Below are 19,727 nucleotides of genomic sequence, written 5' to 3'. Positions count from 1 at the left end.
GGTTGATAATAAAAGGCATGCATTGTGAAGGTTGTTTTGTGGCTGTACATGAGGAATTGTGATATTTATTTATTTGTTACATTTGTACCCCACATTTTCCCACCTATTTGCAGGCTCAATGTGGCTTACATAGTACCAAAAGGCGTTCGCCAATCGGTTAATAACAAATACAAGGTTGTTTTGTGGTCGGATGTGGTAGATGTGTGTCAGGCACCGTGAAGGTCGGATGAAGATTGTATATCGTCCAGTACGATCATTGGTTGTGCAACTTGTGCTATGTTGCTGGGTGTAGGGATATTGAATAAATAAGTGTATGCTTGTGTCCCTAGTCGTGCATCCTAAATTTATATAATCCTTTCAAGAAAGTCAGTTAATCGTTTTAACTTATTAGTGGAACATAACCACAGAGGCATGGTATGATCGCATTTTCAATATGGTAATACCAGCTAAGGAACAGGTTATTTTGAGTTAGTCTTCACTGGACCAAACTTGCCTTTCTTGTGCCATCACTATCCAGCAGATAGGCAGTGTCTTAAAAGGTGGAGGATAAAGGATTTTTACATTTATATCATACATTATACAAAGCAACATCGGGTTCAATATGGCTTACATTTGAAAATACAGTGAGACAGAATAATAGAATTCAGTTATCTCATGGGAACAAATAGATGGATATGTCTGAAACATTTAACAAAGTTGAGATTAGCATATATAACCAACTGGGCATATAAAAGTTTGGCCTTTAATGATACCACATGTTCAGAAATCATAGCCATAAATATAGGCAAGTTATTCAAAGATTATCACGTGCACACACCAGAACAGGCATCCATCACATTGCAAAAGTAAACAACACCTTCTACAGAGTACATCCAAAATTTAATTTTTATTTCCTTATTTCATTCTTCCAAAATTCCAGACAATAGATGTACAGATCAGCAGGACCCAAAGCACTCCAAAACAAGTAAAGTCTGAAACAACAGTTTATACCTAATTGTTCAACCACCCTTAGGATTCATGGGTTTAAAAAGCAAACCATGTGTATGTAAGGTCTGGATAAACAAATTAAACAATCAAAGTTTAAAGCAAATGCCCACATGTAATACATGGTAGCAATAATGAAACAATGATGGAGTATTCACATAGCAGGCAGCCTGAGCCAACAGATTTATTTTCCAGTGAACATAATTAACTTTGTATGAACTTGGCAGCTAATAGTGTGCTGAACTGGACAACGCTGGTGCATTTAGACTGACTCTGGGCTTCTGCATGAAGGTAGCTCTGCCCTCATTATTCAATATTCCCGGCACAGGCAGCTCCTTGTGACTCTGGGCAAGTCACTTAGAGGCATATTTTCAAAGCACTTTGGGAGGCTAAGTTCCATAGGTTTCTATGGAACTTTGGGAAGCTAAGTGCTTTGAAAATATGCCTCTTAACCCTCCATTGCCTGCCGCATTGAGCCTGCCATGAGTGGGAAAGCGCGGGGTACAAATGTAACTAAAATAAAATAAATAAATATCTACATAAGTACATAAGTACATAAGTAGTGCCATACTGGGAAAGACCAAAGGTCCATCTAGCCCAGCATCCTGTCACCGACAGTGGCCAATCCAGGTCAAGGGCACCTGGCACGCTCCCCAAACGTAAAAACATTCCAGACAAGTTATACCTAAAAATGCGGAATTTTTCCAAGTCCATTTAATAGCGGTCTATGGACTTGTCCTTTAGGAATCTATCTAACCCCTTTTTAAACTCCGTCAAGCTAACCGCCCGTATCACGTTCTCCGGCAACGAATTCCAAAGTCTAATTACACGTTGGGTGAAGAAAAATTTTCTCCGATTCGTTTTAAATTTACCACACTGTAGCTTCAACTCATGCCCTCTAGTCCTAGTATTTTTGGATAGCGTGAACAGTCGCTTCACATCCACCCGATCCATTCCACTCATTATTTTATACACTTCTATCATATCTCCCCTCAGCCGTCTCTTCTCCAAGCTGAAAAGCCCTAGCCTTCTCAGCCTCTCTTCATAGGAAAGTCGTCCCATCCCCACTATCATTTTCGTCGCCCTTCGCTGTACCTTTTCCAATTCTACTATATCTTTTTTGAGATACGGAGACCAGTACTGAACACAATACTCCAGGTGCGGTCGCACCATGGAGCGATACAACGGCATTATAACATCCGCACACCTGGACTCCATACCCTTCCTAATAACACCCAACATTCTATTCGCTTTCCTAGCCGCAGCAGCACACTGAGCAGAAGGTTTCAGCGTATCATCGACGACGACACCCAGATTCCTTTCTTGATCCGTAACTCCTAACGCGGAACCTTGCAAGACGTAGCTATAATTCGGGTTCCTCTTACCCACATGCATCACTTTGCACTTGTCAACATTGAACTTCATCTGCCACTTGCACGCCCATTCTCCCAGTCTCGCAAGGTCCTCCTGTAATCGTTCACATTCCTCCTGCGACTTGACGACCCTGAATAATTTTGTGTCATCGGCGAATTTAATTACCTCACTAGTTATTCCCATCTCTAGGTCATTTATAAATACATTAAAAAGCAACGGACCCAGCACAGACCCCTGCGGGACCCCACTAACTACCCTCCTCCACTGAGAATACTGGCCACGCAATCCTACTCTCTGCTTCCTGTCTTTTAAATAATAGTAATATAAATATCAAGTGCATTTTTATAATATACCTCTGCAATCTACAAAACAAAAGGTGCAAATTCCCACATGCCATATTTTTCTTTTGATCTAGGCAGAGGAAAAACAGATTTAAATTGCTCCTAGGTTTCAACCTAATTCATGCTTAATGTGAGGTATAAATGTCAAAAATAAATAGATAGAAACTCTGAATGTTGAGCATCTGATTCTCATAATAAGACGTCTGTTTCAGTGGCCTTTTACCAGGAGAAAAAAAATCTCTGAACGAATGTAACACGTGCTAGGGTGTACCTATAATTAGCCCCTCCAAATGACACATTGATTACGATTTATAACAAATTACTACTCTACCTATGAAAAGTTATTCCTTTATTATACTTCCTCCGTGTACATCTGTATGCTGCAGAAGCCGGCATGTTTGAAAATATAAGTGAGATTAAATACAAATGTTACCAACAATAAAGAGTGACAACGTGGACACAGCAGCGCATATGTTTGGTCGCTTTGTTTTGGGAGTACGGCGATGACGGCTGCGTGGGGAAGGGGAAACTGAGACTAACCAAATTGGTTTCAACGTTTTCTAAAACCTCCTTGGCTAGAGCTTTCCTGGGTCTTGCGCAACGTACGTCACGACACAGTCAGGCCAGGGAAAGGGCGCGGCCCGCTATAGAGCTTCCGGGCGCTGGATAGCGTCTGCATACTAACCAAGATACTAACAGATGACGTCAAGAGTACTCTGGAACGTGGCTCGGGACTCCTCCTGACAAGTACCTCATTATCGACGAGCAGCTCTGCTCTGTGCAACGGCGGCAATCAGCGTGCTAGCTGTCGACGTCACGGCGCAGTTGGGGGGAGGGGTAGTGGTGGCCGCGGACCGCGGTGTAGCTTGGGTGAGAACAAGATGGAGCCGCGCGTGGAAGCTTACCCCGCACTGCACGGCCCCGCGTGACAACAATAGGCCACAGCCCGGGGACCATGTGAGGCGTGGCAGCCCGCAGCATGGACAGGAACTACCCGACTTCCAGCTTCAGCGAGCAGCTGCCACCCGCAGGCCAGACCTCCGCCGCCAGCTGGGCCTTCGAGCGCGGCGCGAGCACCGTCAAAGCAAGGTGAGGAGGCGGGAAGGGCCGGTGCGGGGTGCTGGGTGCACGTGCCGCCCCCTAACGAAATATCAACCACGAGCGTGGAGGTGCTGCACGCGCTGAAGGCGGGGCCTATGGCTGTGCTCCTGCGCTGGGGTTGTGCACGGCTCGCTTGCACTGGTGGCTCTCGAGCTTTATGGTAGACGGGGACTCGGGATGGGGTGTTGCTAAAGCCACGTTATACGATCGGGCAGAAGTGCAGATGCAACATTGTTTTGTTTATTTTGCTTGTATTTTTATCTACAAAACTTTAATGAAAATTACTAGTTTGCAGGTCGGTGCAGTGGTCTGATTTGGAGTGAATAGACTTTTTTCTAGTCTTGTGACCAGCGTTTATTTTCTGCGCGCAGTTTCTGTTCTATGTTTATCAGCGTACATATCCGGTGTGGTTCTACAGAAAACTGTTAATCATTTCCTAAGTGCTTCCAGGCATCTGCAGCACTGCATTGGCACATATAGTAGTGTTTTTCTCCCCCAGTTCTTAGGATCTAGTCTATACAAACATACGTGACAATTAAGAAAATTTAAGAGAATGTTTTTATTATAGAGAAGTGCTCAAGATATTAAAGAAACATTAAAAAGGTGAATTCTTAGTCTGAATTTGAGTATTGTTGGAATCTGATTCAGGAAGTCTTAAGGTAAGGTGGGGGGGGGGCAGGTTCACAAGATTAAACTTGAATTCTCTACCAGCTCACCTCCACCTCTCCTTCCCTTAGTCCATTCTCTCAACCCTCCAACTCCTGCCTCCTTTTCTTCCTTTTCTGAAATCACTGAAGAGGAAACTAAACATCTTCTTTCCTCCTCAAAACTAACTACCTCTGATCCTATTCCCACCCATCTACTTAAAACTATCTCTTCTACTGTCATCCTGTTTATCTGTCATATCCTCAATCTTTCACTGTCCACTGCGACTGTTCCTGATGCCTTCAAACATGCCATAGTCACACCACGCCTTAAAAAATCTTCATTGGACCCTACCTGTCCATCCAACTATTGCCCCATCTCCCTCCTCCCTTTCCTATCCAAGATACTTGAGCGTGCTGTTTACCGCTGTTGCCTTGACTTTCTTTCATCACAAGCTATTCTTAATCCACTTCAGTCTGGCTTTTGCCCCCTTCATTCAACTGAAACCGCGCTTGCTAAAGTCTCCAATGATCTGTTCCTAGCCAGTTCCGAAGGTCTCTCTCTCTCCTATCCTCACCCTTCTCGATCTGTCTGCTGCTCTTGACACTGTCGATCACAGCCTACTCCTTGATACGCTGTCCTCACTTGGTTTTCAGGGCTTTGTTCTTTCCTGGTTTTCTTCTTATCTCTCCCAGCATACCTTTAGTGTATACTCTAGTGGATCCTCCTCTACTTTTATCCCACTGTCAGTTGGTGTACCTCAGGGATCTGTCCTGGGACCTCTTCTTTTCTCCATCTATACTTCTTCCCTTGGTACTCTGATCTCATCCTATGGTTTTCAGTATCATCTTTATGCTGATGACTCCCAGATCTACCTCTCCACACCAGAAATCTCAGCCGAAATCCAGGCCAAAGTATCAGCCTGCCTGTCTGACATTGCTGCCTGGATGTCTCAGCGCCATCTGAAACTAAACATGACCAAGACTGAGCTTCTTATCTTTCCCCCTAAACCAACCTCTCCTCCTCCCCTATTCTCTATTTCTGTGGATAATGCTCCCATCCTTCCTGTCTCATCAGCTCATAACCTTGGGGTGATCTTTGACTCCTCCCTCTTCTTCTCTGCACATATTCAACAGACTGCTAAAACCCGTCGTTTCTTTCTCTATAATATCACCAAAATTCGCCCTTTCCTTTCTGAGCACACTACCAGAACCCTCATCCACACTCTTATCACCTCTCGCTTAGACTATTGCAACTTGCTTCTCACAGGTCTCCCACTTAGCCATCTCTCTCCTCTTCAATCTGTTCAAAATTCTGCTTCACGACTAATATTCCACCAGTGTTGTTATGCTCATATTAGCCCTCTCCTCAAGTCACTTCACTGGCTTCCTATCCATTTCCGCATGCAGTTCAGACTCCTCTTATTGACCTATAAGTGCATTCACTCTGCAGCTCCTCAGTACCTCTCCACTCTCATCTCCCTACATTCCTTCCAGGGAACTCTGTTCAATGGGTAAATCTCTCTTATCTGCACCCTTCTCCTCCACTGCTAACTCCAGACTATGTTCCTTTTATCTAGCTGCACCTTATGCCTGGAATAGACTTCCTGAGCCGGTACGTCAAGCTCCATCTCTGGCCATCTTCAAATCTAAGCTAAAAGCTCACCTTTTTGATGCTGCTTTTAACTTCTAACTCTTGTTCACAACCCTTATTTTATCATCCTCACTTTAATATTCCTTTATCTCTTGTTTGTCCTGTTTGTCCTAATTAGATTGTAAGCTGTTCAGCAGGGACTGTCTCTTCATGTTCAAATGTACAGCGCTGCGTACGTCTAGTAGCTAGAAATGATAAGTACTACTACTACTACTACTTAACATTTCTAGAGCGCTACTAGGGTTACGCAGCGCTGTACAATTTAACAAAGAGAGACAGTCCCTGCTCAAAGAGCTTACAATCTAATAGTAAGTAGTAGTAGAAGTAAGTAGTAGTATAATAAGTATGGTAGTAATAATAATAAGTATAATAATAGTATAATAATAATAAGTATAATAAGTATAGTAGTAGAACAAGTAGTAGTAGTAGAAGTCTTCAGATGGGATGGGGGGGCAGGAGGGGTTGAGCCCTTTCAAGCATGGACCCATAGAGCCTGAGTGCCACAGGACCATTTTTTTCATTTATCATATGGACAAATATATCTATTATTCTTCATCTCGCAAGTGCAAAATGCTGCCTCCTAACCATTAGAAGTCAGAAACCTCCTCCCAATCAAGAGAAGGTATTAAACGTGCTAACCTTGAACCTCCGTCGCTGAGCAAAACTGGTCCTGGTAAGTCGGAAGAAATTTCCCTTGCCACCATGATGCAGTAAATACTTCATATAAAAGACATATTAAAGGGGTGACCAAGATGGCGCCGACACGCTGAGAGGAGTGAGGCTGTTGAGGAGGCCTTGCTGAAGATTTTTAAAGTGAATTGATTACTGCTGCCGCTATGCCTCATACTAAAAGAAAGGGGATTGTAAGGTCCTTACCGCTTCCAGCCCTTGCGTCTTCCCCGAAGCAGCAAACCCTCAACAGCTTCGCACTCCGGTGCCCACGAATTATAACTGGGGGAAGTATCGCTGTATGTGCCGAGGGAGTTACCTCGACACCCTTGGATCATGAAACATTATCCCCCCCCCCCCCCCCCCCCGGAAGCCGAAATACCACTATGTCCTGCCGAGTCGTGGGTGGAGATGACGGGTCCCAAGAACACGGAAGGCGCTGGGGTTGGGCCCTGTGGTAGCAGCTCCTCAGGGCGGCAGGCAGTGGAAGCGGAGACCTTGGATAAGAAGGGTGTATTGAACCCTCCCATGGTGATAACCCTTGATGCCCTCTGGCAGGCAATTGAGAAATTGAACTTTTTTGTTACAAAATCAACCCAGGAAACAACACTAGTTTCAGCAGTGGAGTAGCTTTCCAAATTGATGGATAAATTAAAGCAGAACTTCAATGATCAGGTACTAAAATATCAAACTGATGTTGTGACTATTAAGAACATGTTTCAGCAGTTATGAAAGATAATATGCTTCTCCGAGGACAAGCAGGCTGCTTGTTCTCACTGATGGGTGACGTCCACGGCAGCCCCTCCAATCGGAAACTTCTCTAGCAAAGTCCTTTGCTAGTCCTCGCGCGCCCGCGCGCACCGCGCATGCGCGGCCGTCTTCCCGCCCGAAACCGGCTCGAGCCGGCCAGTCTTCTTTTGTCCGCACTCGGTACGGTCGTGTTTCGCCGTATCGAGCCCCGGAAAGTCGACCTCGCGCGTCCAAATTTATTTTTGACGTGTTTTTTCTTCGGAAAAGTCTTTAAAAGTGTCGAAGTGCTCCGGAAACCCCCCCCCCCCCCCCCCCGGGTTTCGTGTTAACCCCTTCCCGTACTTCCAGCTTTTTGCCCCGATAAGTTTTCTTTCGTCGTCGGGGTAGGCCTCTTTCGGCCTCGGTCGAGATTTTCTCCCTTAAAAATTTTTGGTGCTCTTTTTCCGTCATTTCGGATTTTGATTTCGCCGGCGTGATTTTTCCGCCCATGACATCGAAGCCTTCCAGCGGCTTCAAGAAGTGCACCCAGTGCGCCCGGGTTATCTCGCTCACTGATCGACACTCGTCGTGTCTTCAGTGTCTGGGGGCCGAGCACCGCCCTCAGAACTGTAGTCTGTGTTCCCTGCTTCAAAGGCGGACTCAGGTAGCGAGATTAGCCCAGTGGAACGTGTTGTTCTCGGGCTCTTCGTCGGCATCGGCACCGGGATCTTAGAGTGCATTGACGTCGTCAGCGTCCAGACCATCTTCCTCGGCCACCCCTGCATCGAGTACATCGAGGCATCGGGCCTCTGCATCGGCGCCAAGGTATCGGGCGACTGCATCGACGTCGGTGGTACCGGGACCTCGTCTGCTGATGTCGTCGGACGGTGGTGCATCGTCAGGAGTGCAGGTGAGGGCTGTCCATTCCCCTGCTGGTGGCGGTGAGCCTTCGGGTGGGTCTCCTCCTACCCTGAGGGCTCCTGCGGTACAGCCCCCCCGAGACCGACCTCCTTCGGCCTCGGCCCCGAGGAAGCGACGGCTGGATTCTACGTCCTCCTCATCGGTGCCGGGGAGCTCCGGTGACATGCTTCGGAAGAAGTCGAAGAAGCATCGACACCGGTCGCCTCCCCGCGTCGGCACCGAGAGCTCTGGGTCGCCGAGGGAGTCGGCACCCAGCAGGCATCGGCACCGAGAGGACCGCTCACCCTCTGTTCAGGAGGTGTCGATGCGCTCCACTCTGGACAGCCCGGAACAGCCTCCTCGCCCGGAACAGGTTCTGACGTCGACGCCTGCATCGACCTCTTTGCCTTTCTCTGCAGCCGCTCTGAACGAGAGCCTCCGGGCCGTTCTCCCAGAGATTCTGGGAGAGCTGTTGCGCCCTACCCCTCCGGTACCGGCGGTGCTTGCGCCTCCGGTACCGTCGAGCGTGGCGCCGGCTGGCCCATCGCCCGGGGTGAGGTCCCCGACGTCGGTACCGCGTGCGGTGCCGACTGCGGCCACCTCCCAGGAGGGCTCCCCGACTACGTCGGCGGAGGGAGCTTCGCCGATGCGGGCGAGGGAGTCTACCTCTCGACGCCCCCATCGTGGACGTGGCTCCACGGAGTCGAGCCGGGCGAGGTTGCAGACACAGGTTCGTGAACTTGTGTCTGACACCGAGGGTGAGGCCTCGTGGGAGGAAGAGGAAGACCCCAGATATTTCTCTGACGAGGAGTCTGAGGGTCTTCCTTCTGATCCCACTCCCTCTCCTGAAAGACAGCTTTCTCCTCCTGAGAGTCTGTCTTTCGCTTCCTTTGTCCGGGAGATGTCTACAGCCATCCCCTTCCCGGTGGTTGTGGAGGACGAGCCCAGGGCTGAAATGTTTGAGCTCCTGGACTATCCTTCTCCACCTAAGGAAGCGTCCACTGTTCCCTTGCACCATGTCCTAAAAAAGACATTGCTTGCGAACTGGACCAAGCCACTAAGTAATCCCCACATTCCCAAGAAGATCGAGTCCCAGTACCGGATCCATGGGGACCCAGAGCTGATGCGCACCCAGTTGCCTCATGACTCTGGAGTTGTGGATTTGGCCCTAAAGAAGGCCAAGAGTTCTAGGGAGCATGCTTCGGCGCCCCCGGGCAAGGACTCTAGAACCTTGGACTCCTTTGGGAGGAAGGCCTACCATTCTTCTATGCTCGTGGCCAAAATTCAGTCCTACCAGCTCTACACGAGCATACACATGCGGAACAATGTGCGGCAGTTGGCGGGCTTGGTGGACAAGCTCCCTCCTGAGCAAGCCAAGCCATTTCAGGAGGTGGTCAGGCAGCTGAAGGCGTGCAGAAAATTCCTGGCCAGAGGGGTGTATGACACCTTTGATGTTGCGTCCAGGGCCGCTGCTCAAGGTGTGGTGATGCGCAGGCTCTCATGGCTGCGTGCCTCCGACCTGGAGAATAGACTCCAGCAGCGGATTGCGGACTCGCCTTGCCGTGCGGACAATATTTTTGGAGAGAAGGTCGAGCAGGTGGTAGAGCATCTCCACCAGCGGGACACCGCATTCGACAAGTTCTCCCGCCGGCAGCCTTCAGCCTCTACCTCTACAGGTAGAAGATTTTTTGGGGGAAGGAGGACTGTTCCCTACTCTTCTGGCAAGCGTAGGTACAATCCCCCTTCTCGACAGCCTGCGGCCCAGGCTAAGCCCCAGCGCGCTCGCTCTCGTCAGCAGCGTGCGCCTCAGCAAGGCCCCGCGGCTCCCCAGCAAAAGCAAGGGGCGAGCTTTTGACTGGCTCCAGCAGAGCATAGCCGACATCCAAGTGTCAGTGCCGGGAGACCTGCCGGTCGGGGGGAGGTTGAAAGCTTTTCACCAAAGGTGGCCTCTCATAACCTCCGATCAGTGGGTTCTGCAAATAGTCCGGCAAGGATACACCCTCAATTTGGCCTCAAAACCTCCAAATTGTCCACCGGGAGCTCAGTCTTACAGCTTCCAGCACAAGCAGGTACTTGCAGAGGAACTCTCCGCCCTTCTCAGCGCCAATGCGGTCGAGCCCGTGCCATCCGGGCAAGAAGGGCTGGGATTCTATTCCAGGTACTTCCTTGTGGAAAAGAAAACAGGGGGGATGCGTCCCATCCTAGACCTAAGGGCCCTGAACAAATATCTCGTAAAAGAAAAGTTCAGGATGCTTTCCCTGGGCACCCTTCTCCCCATGATTCAGCAAAACGATTGGCTATGCTCTCTGGACTTGAAGGATGCCTACACACACATCCCGATACTGCCAGCTCACAGACAGTATCTGCGATTTCAACTGGGCACACGCCACTTCCAGTACTGTGTGCTGCCCTTTGGGCTCGCCTCTGCGCCCAGGGTGTTCACAAAGTGCCTGGCTGTAGTAGCAGCGGCACTTCGCAGGCTGGGGGTGCACGTGTTCCCATATCTCGACGATTGGCTGGTGGTGAACACGTCCGAGGCAGGAGCCCTGCAGTCCATGCAGATGACTATTCGCCTCCTGGAGCTACTGGGGTTTGTGATAAATTACCCAAAGTCCCATCTTCTCCCAGTGCAGAGACTCGAATTCATAGGAGCTCTGCTGGATTCTCGGACGGCTCGCACCTATCTCCCAGAGACGAGAGCCAACAACTTGCTGTCCCTCGTCTCGCGGGTGTGAGCGTCCCAGCAGATCACAGCTCGGCAGATGTTGAGATTGCTGGGCCACATGGCCTCCACAGTTCATGTGACTCCCATGGCCCGCCTTCACATGAGATCTGCTCAATGGACCCTAGCTTCCCAGTGGTTCCAGGCTGCTGGGGATCTAGAAGACGTAATCCACCTGTCCACGAGTTTTCTCGAATCCCTGTATTGGTGGACGATTTGGCCCAATTTGACTCTGGGACGTCCTTTCCAAATTCCTCAGCCACAAAAAGTGCTGACCACTGATGCGTCTCTCCTGGGATGGGGAGCTCATGTCGATGGGCTTCACACCCAAGGAAGCTGGTCCCTCCAGGAACGCGATCTACAGATCAATCTCCTGGAGTTGCGAGCGATCTGGAACGCTCTGAAGGCTTTCAGAGATCGGCTGTCCCACCAAATTATCCAAATTCAGACAGACAACCAGGTTGCCATGTACTATGTCAACAAGCAGGGGGGCACCGGATCTCGCCCCCTGTGTCAGGAAGCCGTCAGCATGTGGCTCTGGGCTCGCCGTCACGGCATGGGCCTCCAAGCCACATATCTGGCAGGCGTAAACAACAGTCTGGCCGACAGGTTGAGCAGGATTATGCAACCTCACGAGTGGTCGCTCAACTCCCGAGTGGTGCGCCAGATCTTCCAAGCGTGGGGCACCCCCTTGGTGGATCTCTTCGCATCTCGAGCGAACCACAAAGTCCCTCAGTTCTGTTCCAGGCTTCAGGCCCCCGGCAGACTGGCATCGGATGCCTTCCTCCTGGATTGGGTGGAGGGCCTGCTGTATGCTTATCCTCCCATTCCTCTGGTGGGGAAGACTTTGCTGAAACTCAAGCAAGACCGAGGCACCATGATTCTGATTGCTCCGTTTTGGCTGCGTCAGATCTGGTTCCCGCTTCTTCTGGAGTTATCCTCCGAAGAACCGTGGAGATTGGAGTGTTTTCCGACCCTCATCACGCAGGACGAAGGGGCTCTTCTGCATCCCAGCCTCCGGTCCCTGGCTCTCACGGCCTGGATGTTGAGAGCGTAGACTTTGCCTCTTTGGGTCTGTCAGAGGGTGTCTCCCGCATCTTGCTTGCTTCCAGGAAAGATTCCACTAAGAGGAGTTACTTCTTTCTATGGAGGAGGTTTGCCGTCTGGTGTGACAGCAAGGCCCTAGCTCCTCGCTCTTGTCCTACACAGACCCTGCTTGAATACCTTCTGCACTTGTCTGAGTCTGGTCTCAAGACCAACTCTGTAAGAGTTCACCTTAGCGCAATCAGTGCATACCATTACCATGTGGAAGGTAAGCCGATCTCAGGACAGCCTTTAGTTGTTCGCTTCATGAGAGGTTTGCTTTTGTCAAAGCCCCCTGTCAAGCCTCCTACAGTGTCATGGGATCTCAATGTCGTTCTCACCCAGCTGATGAAACCTCCTTTTGAGCCACTGAATTCCTGCCATCTGAAGTACTTGACCTGGAAGGTCATTTTCTTGGTGGCAGTTACTTCAGCTCGTAGAGTCAGTGAGCTTCAGGCCCTGGTAGCCCAGGCCCCTTACACCAAATTTCATCATAACAGAGTAGTCCTCCGCACTCACCCTAAGTTCTTGCCAAAGGTTGTGTCGGAGTTCCATCTGAACCAGTCAATTGTCTTGCCAACATTCTTTCCCCGTCCTCATTCCTGCCCTGCTGAACGTCAGCTGCACACATTGGATTGCAAGAGAGCATTGGCCTTCTACCTGGAGCGGACACAGCCCCACAGACAGTCCGCCCAATTGTTTGTTTCTTTTGATCCCAATAGGAGGGGAGTGGCTGTAGGGAAACGCACCATATCCAATTGGCTAGCAGATTGCATTTCCTTCACTTACGCCCAGGCGGGGCTGGCTCTTGAGGGTCATGTCACGGCTCATAATGTTAGAGCCATGGCTGCGTCGGTAGCCCACTTGAAGTCAGCCTCCATTGAAGAAATTTGCAAAGCTGCGACGTGGTCATCTGTCCACACATTCACATCTCATTACTGCCTGCAGCAGGATACCCGACGCGACAGTCGGTTCGGGCAGTCAGTTCTTCAGAACCTGTTTGGGCTTTAGGATCCAACTCCACCCCCCGAGGGCCCTGTTTGTTCTGTTCCAGGCTGCACTCTCAGTTAGTTGGTAAATTTTTTAGGTCAATCTCAGTTATGTCCTCGCCGTTGCGAGGCCCAATTGACCATGGTTGTTGTTTTGAGTGAGCCTGGGGGCTAGGGATACCCCATCAGTGAGAACAAGCAGCCTGCTTGTCCTCGGAGAAAGCGAATGCTACATACCTGTAGAAGGTATTCTCCGAGGACAGCAGGCTGATTGTTCTCACAAACCCGCCCGCCTCCCCGTTGGAGTTGTGTCTTCCCTTGAAGTGTATTGTCTTGCTACATACTGGACTGGCCGGCTCGAGCCGGTTTCGGGCGGGAAGACGGCCGCGCATGCGCGCGAGGACTAGCAAAGGACTTTACTAGAGAAGTTTCCGATTGGAGGGGCTGCCGTGGACGTCACCCATCAGTGAGAACAATCAGCCTGCTGTCCTCGGAGAATACCTTCTACAGGTATGTAGCATTCGCTTTATACGTTAAAAAATAGAACAAATTGAAAATGATAACAGATGTCTAAATATGAGGATATTGAACTTCCCAACGCCTGTCTTCCTTTAGAACTATTAAAAAAAATACCTTATTGAAAATTTCAGCTCAAAATATTCCTCCTATAAATAAGATATTCTTTCTTCCGCAAAAGAAGAGACAAGTAGGTTCTTATGAAAAAATGGAACAGGTCCAGGAAGAGGAGAAATTGGATGATTTAAGAAATATTTCCTTTGATTTTGGAGGACTCAATTATCAGAAGTAACAAAAAGGACCACATTATTGGTATCATTGAACAAGATTTTAATGCTATTTTGAAGTTATACTTTAAGAATGTTAACCAAAAATTTTATGGTCATAAATTAAGGATATTCCCAGATGTCACTAGATCTACTCAAGACAAAGAGACAAGTTTCTTAGATATGAGATATAAAACAAAATTGTTGGGGGCTAGTTTCTTTTTAGCTTACCCTTGTAAATGCATAGTTTAAATATTTGGGAATCGGATATGGTTTTTTTTGTACCAGATCAGCTTAGGGCTTTCATAGACCTGAAGAGGGTATCGGGAATTACCAACTGTTAAATAGGCTGTATGATTTAACGTAGGGTGGGCTGGGCCTTTCCTTGTTTATTGTATTCCACTTTGATTTCCTTAAACGTTTTGGTCACTCCCCAAGTTTGTGGTCTAAGGAAGGGTTAAATATGAAACAAAAATGAAGTAAAAAAGTTTTTTTTCTTTGTATGTGAAGATATATTGAAATTTGTATTATTTCCCTGTGTTGCATGTAACAAGTTGTGTAATATAAGTAAAGCAATAAAAATAACAAAAAAAAGACATATTAAAAGTCACCCCAGAATTTTTCACCAAAATCAAAACAGAGATGTTCAACATGAATCATAAAATTTCATTGCTCTCAAACAGCGTTGAAATTCATAACAGACTTTCTCCGAGGACAAGCAGGCTGCTTGTTCTCACTGATGGGGTGACGTCCACGGCAGCCCCTCCAATCGGAATCTTCACTAGCAAAGTCCTTTGCTAGCCCTCGCGCGCCCGCGTGCACCGCGCATGCGCGGCCGTCTTCCCGCCCGAAACCGGCTCGAGCCGGCCAGTCTTCTTTTGTCCGCACTCGGTACGGTCGTATTTTTCGCCGTGTCGAGCCCCGGAGAGTCGACCTCGCGCGTCCATATTGTTGAACGTGTTTTTTCTTCGGAAAGCTTTTCCTGTACTCGGGAAGTGCTCCGGAACCCCTCTACCGGGTTTCGTTTCAATCCTCCCCGTATTTCCAGCTTTTGGCCCCGATAAGTTTTCTTTCGTCGTCGGGGTAGGCCTCTTTTCGGCCTCGGTCGAGATTTTTCTCCCTCTACAGTTTTGGTGCTCTTTTTCCGTCATTTCGGACTTTGATTTCGCCGGCGTGATTTTTCCGCCCATGACATCGAAGCCTTCCAGCGGCTTCAAGAAGTGCACCCAGTGCGCCCGGGTTATCTCGCTCACTGATCGACACTCGTCGTGTCTTCAGTGTCTGGGGGCCGAGCACCGCCCTCAGAACTGTAGTCTGTGTTCCCTGCTTCAAAGGCGGACTCAGGTAGCGAGACTAGCCCAGTGGAACGTTTTGTTCTCGGGCTCTTCGTCGGCATCGGCACCGGGATCTTTGAGTGCATCGACGTCGTCAGTGTCCAGACCATCTTCCTCGGCCGCCCTTGCATCGAGTGCATCGAGGCATCGGGCCCCTGCATCGGCGCCGAGACATCGGATAGCTGCATCGACGTCGGTGGTACCGGGACCTCGTCTGCTGATGTCGTCGGACGGTGGTGCATCGTCAGGAGTGCAGGTGAGGGCTGTCCATTCCCCTGCTGGTGGCGGTGAGCCTTCAGGTGGGTCTCCTCCCACCCTGAGGGCTCCTGCGGTACAGCCCCCCCGAGACCGACCTTCTTCGGCCTCGGCCCCGAGGAAGCGACGGATGGATTCTACGTCCTCCTCGTCGGTGCCGGGGAGCTCCGGTGACATGCTTCGGAAGAAGTCGAAGAAGCATCGACACCGGTCTCCTCCCCGCGTCGGCACCGAGAGCTCTGGGTCGCCGAGGGATTCGGCACCCAGCAGGCATCGGCACCGAGATGACCGTTCACCCTCTGTCCAAGAGGTGTCGATGCGCTCCACTCTGGACAGCCCGGAACAGCCTCCTCGCCCGGAACAGGTCCTGACGTCGACGCCTGCATCGACCTCACAGCCTTTCTCTGCAGCCGCTCTAAACGAGAGCCTCCGGGCCGTTCTCCCAGAGATTCTGGGAGAGCTGTTGCGCCCTACCCCTCCGGTACCGGCGGTGCTTGCGCCTCCGGTACCGTCGAGCGTGGCGCCGGCTGGCCCATCGCCCAGGTTGAGGTCCCCGACGTCGGTACCGCGTGCGGTACCGACCGCGGCCACCTCCCAGGAAGGCTCCCCGACTACGTCGGCGGAGGGAGCTTCGCCGATGCGGGTGAGGGAGTCTACCTCTCGACGCCCCCATCGTGGACGTGGCTCCACTGAGTCGAGCAGGGCGAGGTTGCAGACACAGGTTCGTGAACTTGTGTCTGACACCGAGGGTGAGGCCTCGTGGGAGGAAGAGGAAGATCCTAGATATTTCTCCGACGAGGAGTCTGAGGGTCTTCCTTCTGATCCCACTCCCTCTCCTGAAAGACAGCTTTCTCCTCCCGAGAGTCTGTCTTTTGCTTCCTTTGTCCGGGAGATGTCTACGGCCATCCCCTTCCCGGTGGTTGTGGAGGACGAGCCCAGGGCTGAAATGTTTGAGCTCCTGGACTATCCTTCTCCACCTAAGGAAGCGTCCACCGTTCCCTTGCACCATGTCCTAAAAAAGACATTGCTTGCGAACTGGACGAAACCCTTAACTAATCCCCACATTCCCAAAAAGATCGAGTCCCAGTACCGGATCCATGGGGACCCAGAGCTGATGCGCACTCAGTTGCCTCACGACTCTGGAGTTGTGGATTTGGCCCTAAAGAAGGCTAAGAGTTCTAGGGAACATGCTTCGGCGCCCCCGGGCAAGGACGCTAGAACCTTAGACTCCTTTGGGAGGAAGGCCTACCATTCCTCTATGCTCGTGTCCAAGATCCAGTCTTACCAGCTCTACACGAGCATACACATGCGGAACAATGTGCGGCAGTTGGCGGGCTTGGTTGATGCTCTTCCCCCTGAGCAAGCCAAGCCTTTTCAGGAGGTGGTCAGGCAGCTGAAGGCGTGCAGAAAATTCCTGGCCAGAGGAGTTTATGACATCAAAACCTCCAAATTGTCCACCGGGAGCTCAGTCTTACAGCTTCCAGCACAAGAGGGTACTTGCAGAGGAACTCTCCGCCCTTCTCAGCGCCAATGCGGTCGAGCCCGTGCCATCCGGGCAAGAAGGGCTGGGATTCTATTCCAGGTACTTCCTTGTGGAAAAGAAAACAGGGGGGATGCGTCCCATCCTAGACCTAAGGGCCCTGAACAAATATCTCGTAAAAGAAAAGTTCAGGATGCTTTCCATGGGCACCCTTCTCCCCATGATTCAGCAAAACGATTGGCTATGCTCTCTGGACTTGAAGGATGCCTACACACATATCCCGATACTGCCAGCTCACAGACAGTATCTGCGGTTTCAGTTGGGCACACGCCACTTCCAGTACTGTGTGCTACCCTTTGGGCTCGCCTCTGCGCCCAGGGTGTTCACAAAGTGCCTAGCTGTGGTAGCAGCGGCACTTCGCAGGCTGGGAGTACACGTGTTCCCATATCTCGACGATTGGCTGGTGAAGAACACGTCCAAGGCAGGAGCCCTGCAGTCCATGCAGATGACTATTCGCCTTCGGGAGCTACTGGGGTTTGTGATAAATTACCCAAAGTCCCATCTTTTTCCAGTGCAGAACCTCGAATTCATAGGAGCCCTGCTGGATTCTCGGACGGCTCGCGCCTATCTCCCAGAGGCGAGAGCCAACAACTTGTTGTCCCTCGTCTCCCGGGTGCGGGCGTCCCAGCAGATCACAGCTCGGCAGATGTTGAGATTGCTGGGCCACATGGCCTCCACAGTTCATGTGACTCCCATGGCCCGCCTTCACATGAGATCTGCTCAATGGACCCTAGCCTCCCAGTGGTATCAGGCCGCGGGGGGTCTAGAGGACGTGATCCACCTGTCCACGAGTTTTCTCGAATCCCTGTATTGGTGGACGATTTGGACCAATTTGACTCTGGGACGTCCCTTCCAAATTCCTCAGCCACAAAAAGTGCTGACCACGGATGCGTCTCTCCTGGGATGGGGAGCTCATGTCGATGGGCTTCACACCCAAGGAAGCTGGTCCCTCCAAGAACGCGATCTACAGATCAATCTTCTGGAGTTACGAGCGATCTGGAACGCTCTGAAGGCTTTCAGAGATCGGCTGTCCCACCAAATTATTCAAATTCAGACAGACAACCAGGTTGCCATGTACTATGTAAACAAGCAGGGGGGCACCGGATCTCGCCCCCTGTGTCAGGAAGCCGTCAGCATGTGGACCTGGGCTCGCCGGAACGGCATGGTGCTCCAAGCCACATATCTGGCAGGCGTAAACAACAGTCTGGCCGACAGGTTGAGCAGGATTATGCAACCTCACGAGTGGTCGCTCAACTCCCGAGTGGTGCGCCAGATCTTCCAAGCGTGGGGCACCCCCTTGGTGGATCTCTTCGCATCTCGAGCAAACCACAAAGTCCCTCAGTTCTGTTCCAGGCTTCAGGCCACCGGCAGACTGGCATCGGATGCCTTCCTCCTCGATTGGGGGGAGGGCCTGCTGTATGCTTATCCTCCCATTCCTCTGGTGGGGAAGACTTTGTTGAAACTCAAGCAAGACCGAGGCACCATGATCCTGATTGCTCCTTTTTGGCCGCGTCAGATCTGGTTCCCTCTTCTTCTGGAGTTATCCTCCGAAGAACCGTGGAGATTGGAGTGTTTTCCGACCCTCATCACGCAGGACGAAGGGGCTCTTCTGCATCCCAACCTCCGGTCCCTGGCTCTCACAGCCTGGATGTTGAGGGCGTAGACTTTGCCTCTTTGGGTCTGCCAGAGGGTGTCTCCCGCATCTTGCTTGCTTCCAGGAAAGACTCCACTAAGAGAAGTTACTTCTTTCATTGGAGGAGGTTTGCCGTCTGGTGTGACAGCAAGGCCCTAGATCCTCGCTCTTGTCCTACACAGACCCTGCTTGAATACCTTCTGCACTTGTCTGAGTCTGGTCTTAAGACCAACTCCGTAAGGGTTCATCTTAGTGCAATCAGTGCATACCATTACCATGTGGAAGGTAAGCCGATCTCAGGACAGCCTTTAGTTGTTCGCTTCATGAGAGGTTTGCTTTTGTCAAAGCCCCCTGTCAAGCCTCCTACAGTGTCATGGGATCTCAATGTCGTTCTCACCCAGCTGATGAAACCTCCTTTTGAGCCACTGAATTCCTGCCATCCGAAGTACTTGACCTGGAAGGTCATTTTCTTGGTGGCAGTTACTTCAGCTCGTAGAGTCAGTGAGCTTCAGGCCCTGGTAGCCCAGGCCCCTTACACCAAATTTCATCACAACAGAGTAGTCCTCCGTACTCACCCTAAGTTTCTGCCAAAGGTCGTGTCGGAGTTCCATCTGAACCAGTCAATTGTCTTGCCAACATTCTTTCCCCGTCCTCATTCCTGCCCTGCTGAGCGTCAGCTGCACACTTTGGACTGCAAGAGAGCATTGGCCTTCTACTTGGAGCGGACACAGCCCCACAGACAGTCCGCCCAATTGTTTGTTTCTTTTGACCCCAATAGGAGGGGAGTGGCTGTAGGGAAACGCACCATATCCAATTGGCTAGCAGATTGCATTTCCTTCACTTACGCCCAGGCGGGGCTGGCTCTTGAGGGTCATGTCACGGCTCATAATGTTAGAGCCATGGCTGCGTCGGTAGCCCACTTGAAGTCAGCCTCCATTGAAGAAATTTGCAAAGCTGCGACGTGGGCTTCTGTCCACACATTCACATCCCATT

The 19,727-nt window shown here is 50.6% G+C and overlaps 1 protein-coding gene across 9 annotated transcripts in view; it reads left to right on the top strand.

Annotated features, from left to right (window-relative positions):
- Nucleotides 1-3,426: 3,426 nt before the first annotated feature.
- Nucleotides 3,427-19,727, top strand: part of LOC115468724 (glutamine and serine-rich protein 1-like) — a 240,834-nt gene continuing 224,533 nt past the window's right edge. For all 9 annotated transcript variants that reach the window (XM_030200651.1, XM_030200646.1, XM_030200649.1 and 6 more), the window contains exon 1: nucleotides 3,427-3,788. In XM_030200651.1, coding sequence (XP_030056511.1) covers nucleotides 3,679-3,788 — 110 coding nt within the window. In that variant the 5' untranslated portion in view covers nucleotides 3,427-3,678. The remainder of the gene's footprint in view (nucleotides 3,789-19,727) is intronic.

This window comes from Microcaecilia unicolor, chromosome 4 (assembly GCF_901765095.1).
Source record: "Microcaecilia unicolor chromosome 4, aMicUni1.1, whole genome shotgun sequence".
NCBI classification, from domain to species: Eukaryota; Metazoa; Chordata; class Amphibia; order Gymnophiona; family Siphonopidae; genus Microcaecilia; species Microcaecilia unicolor.
This window is presented reverse-complemented; position numbering and strand designations above follow the sequence as displayed.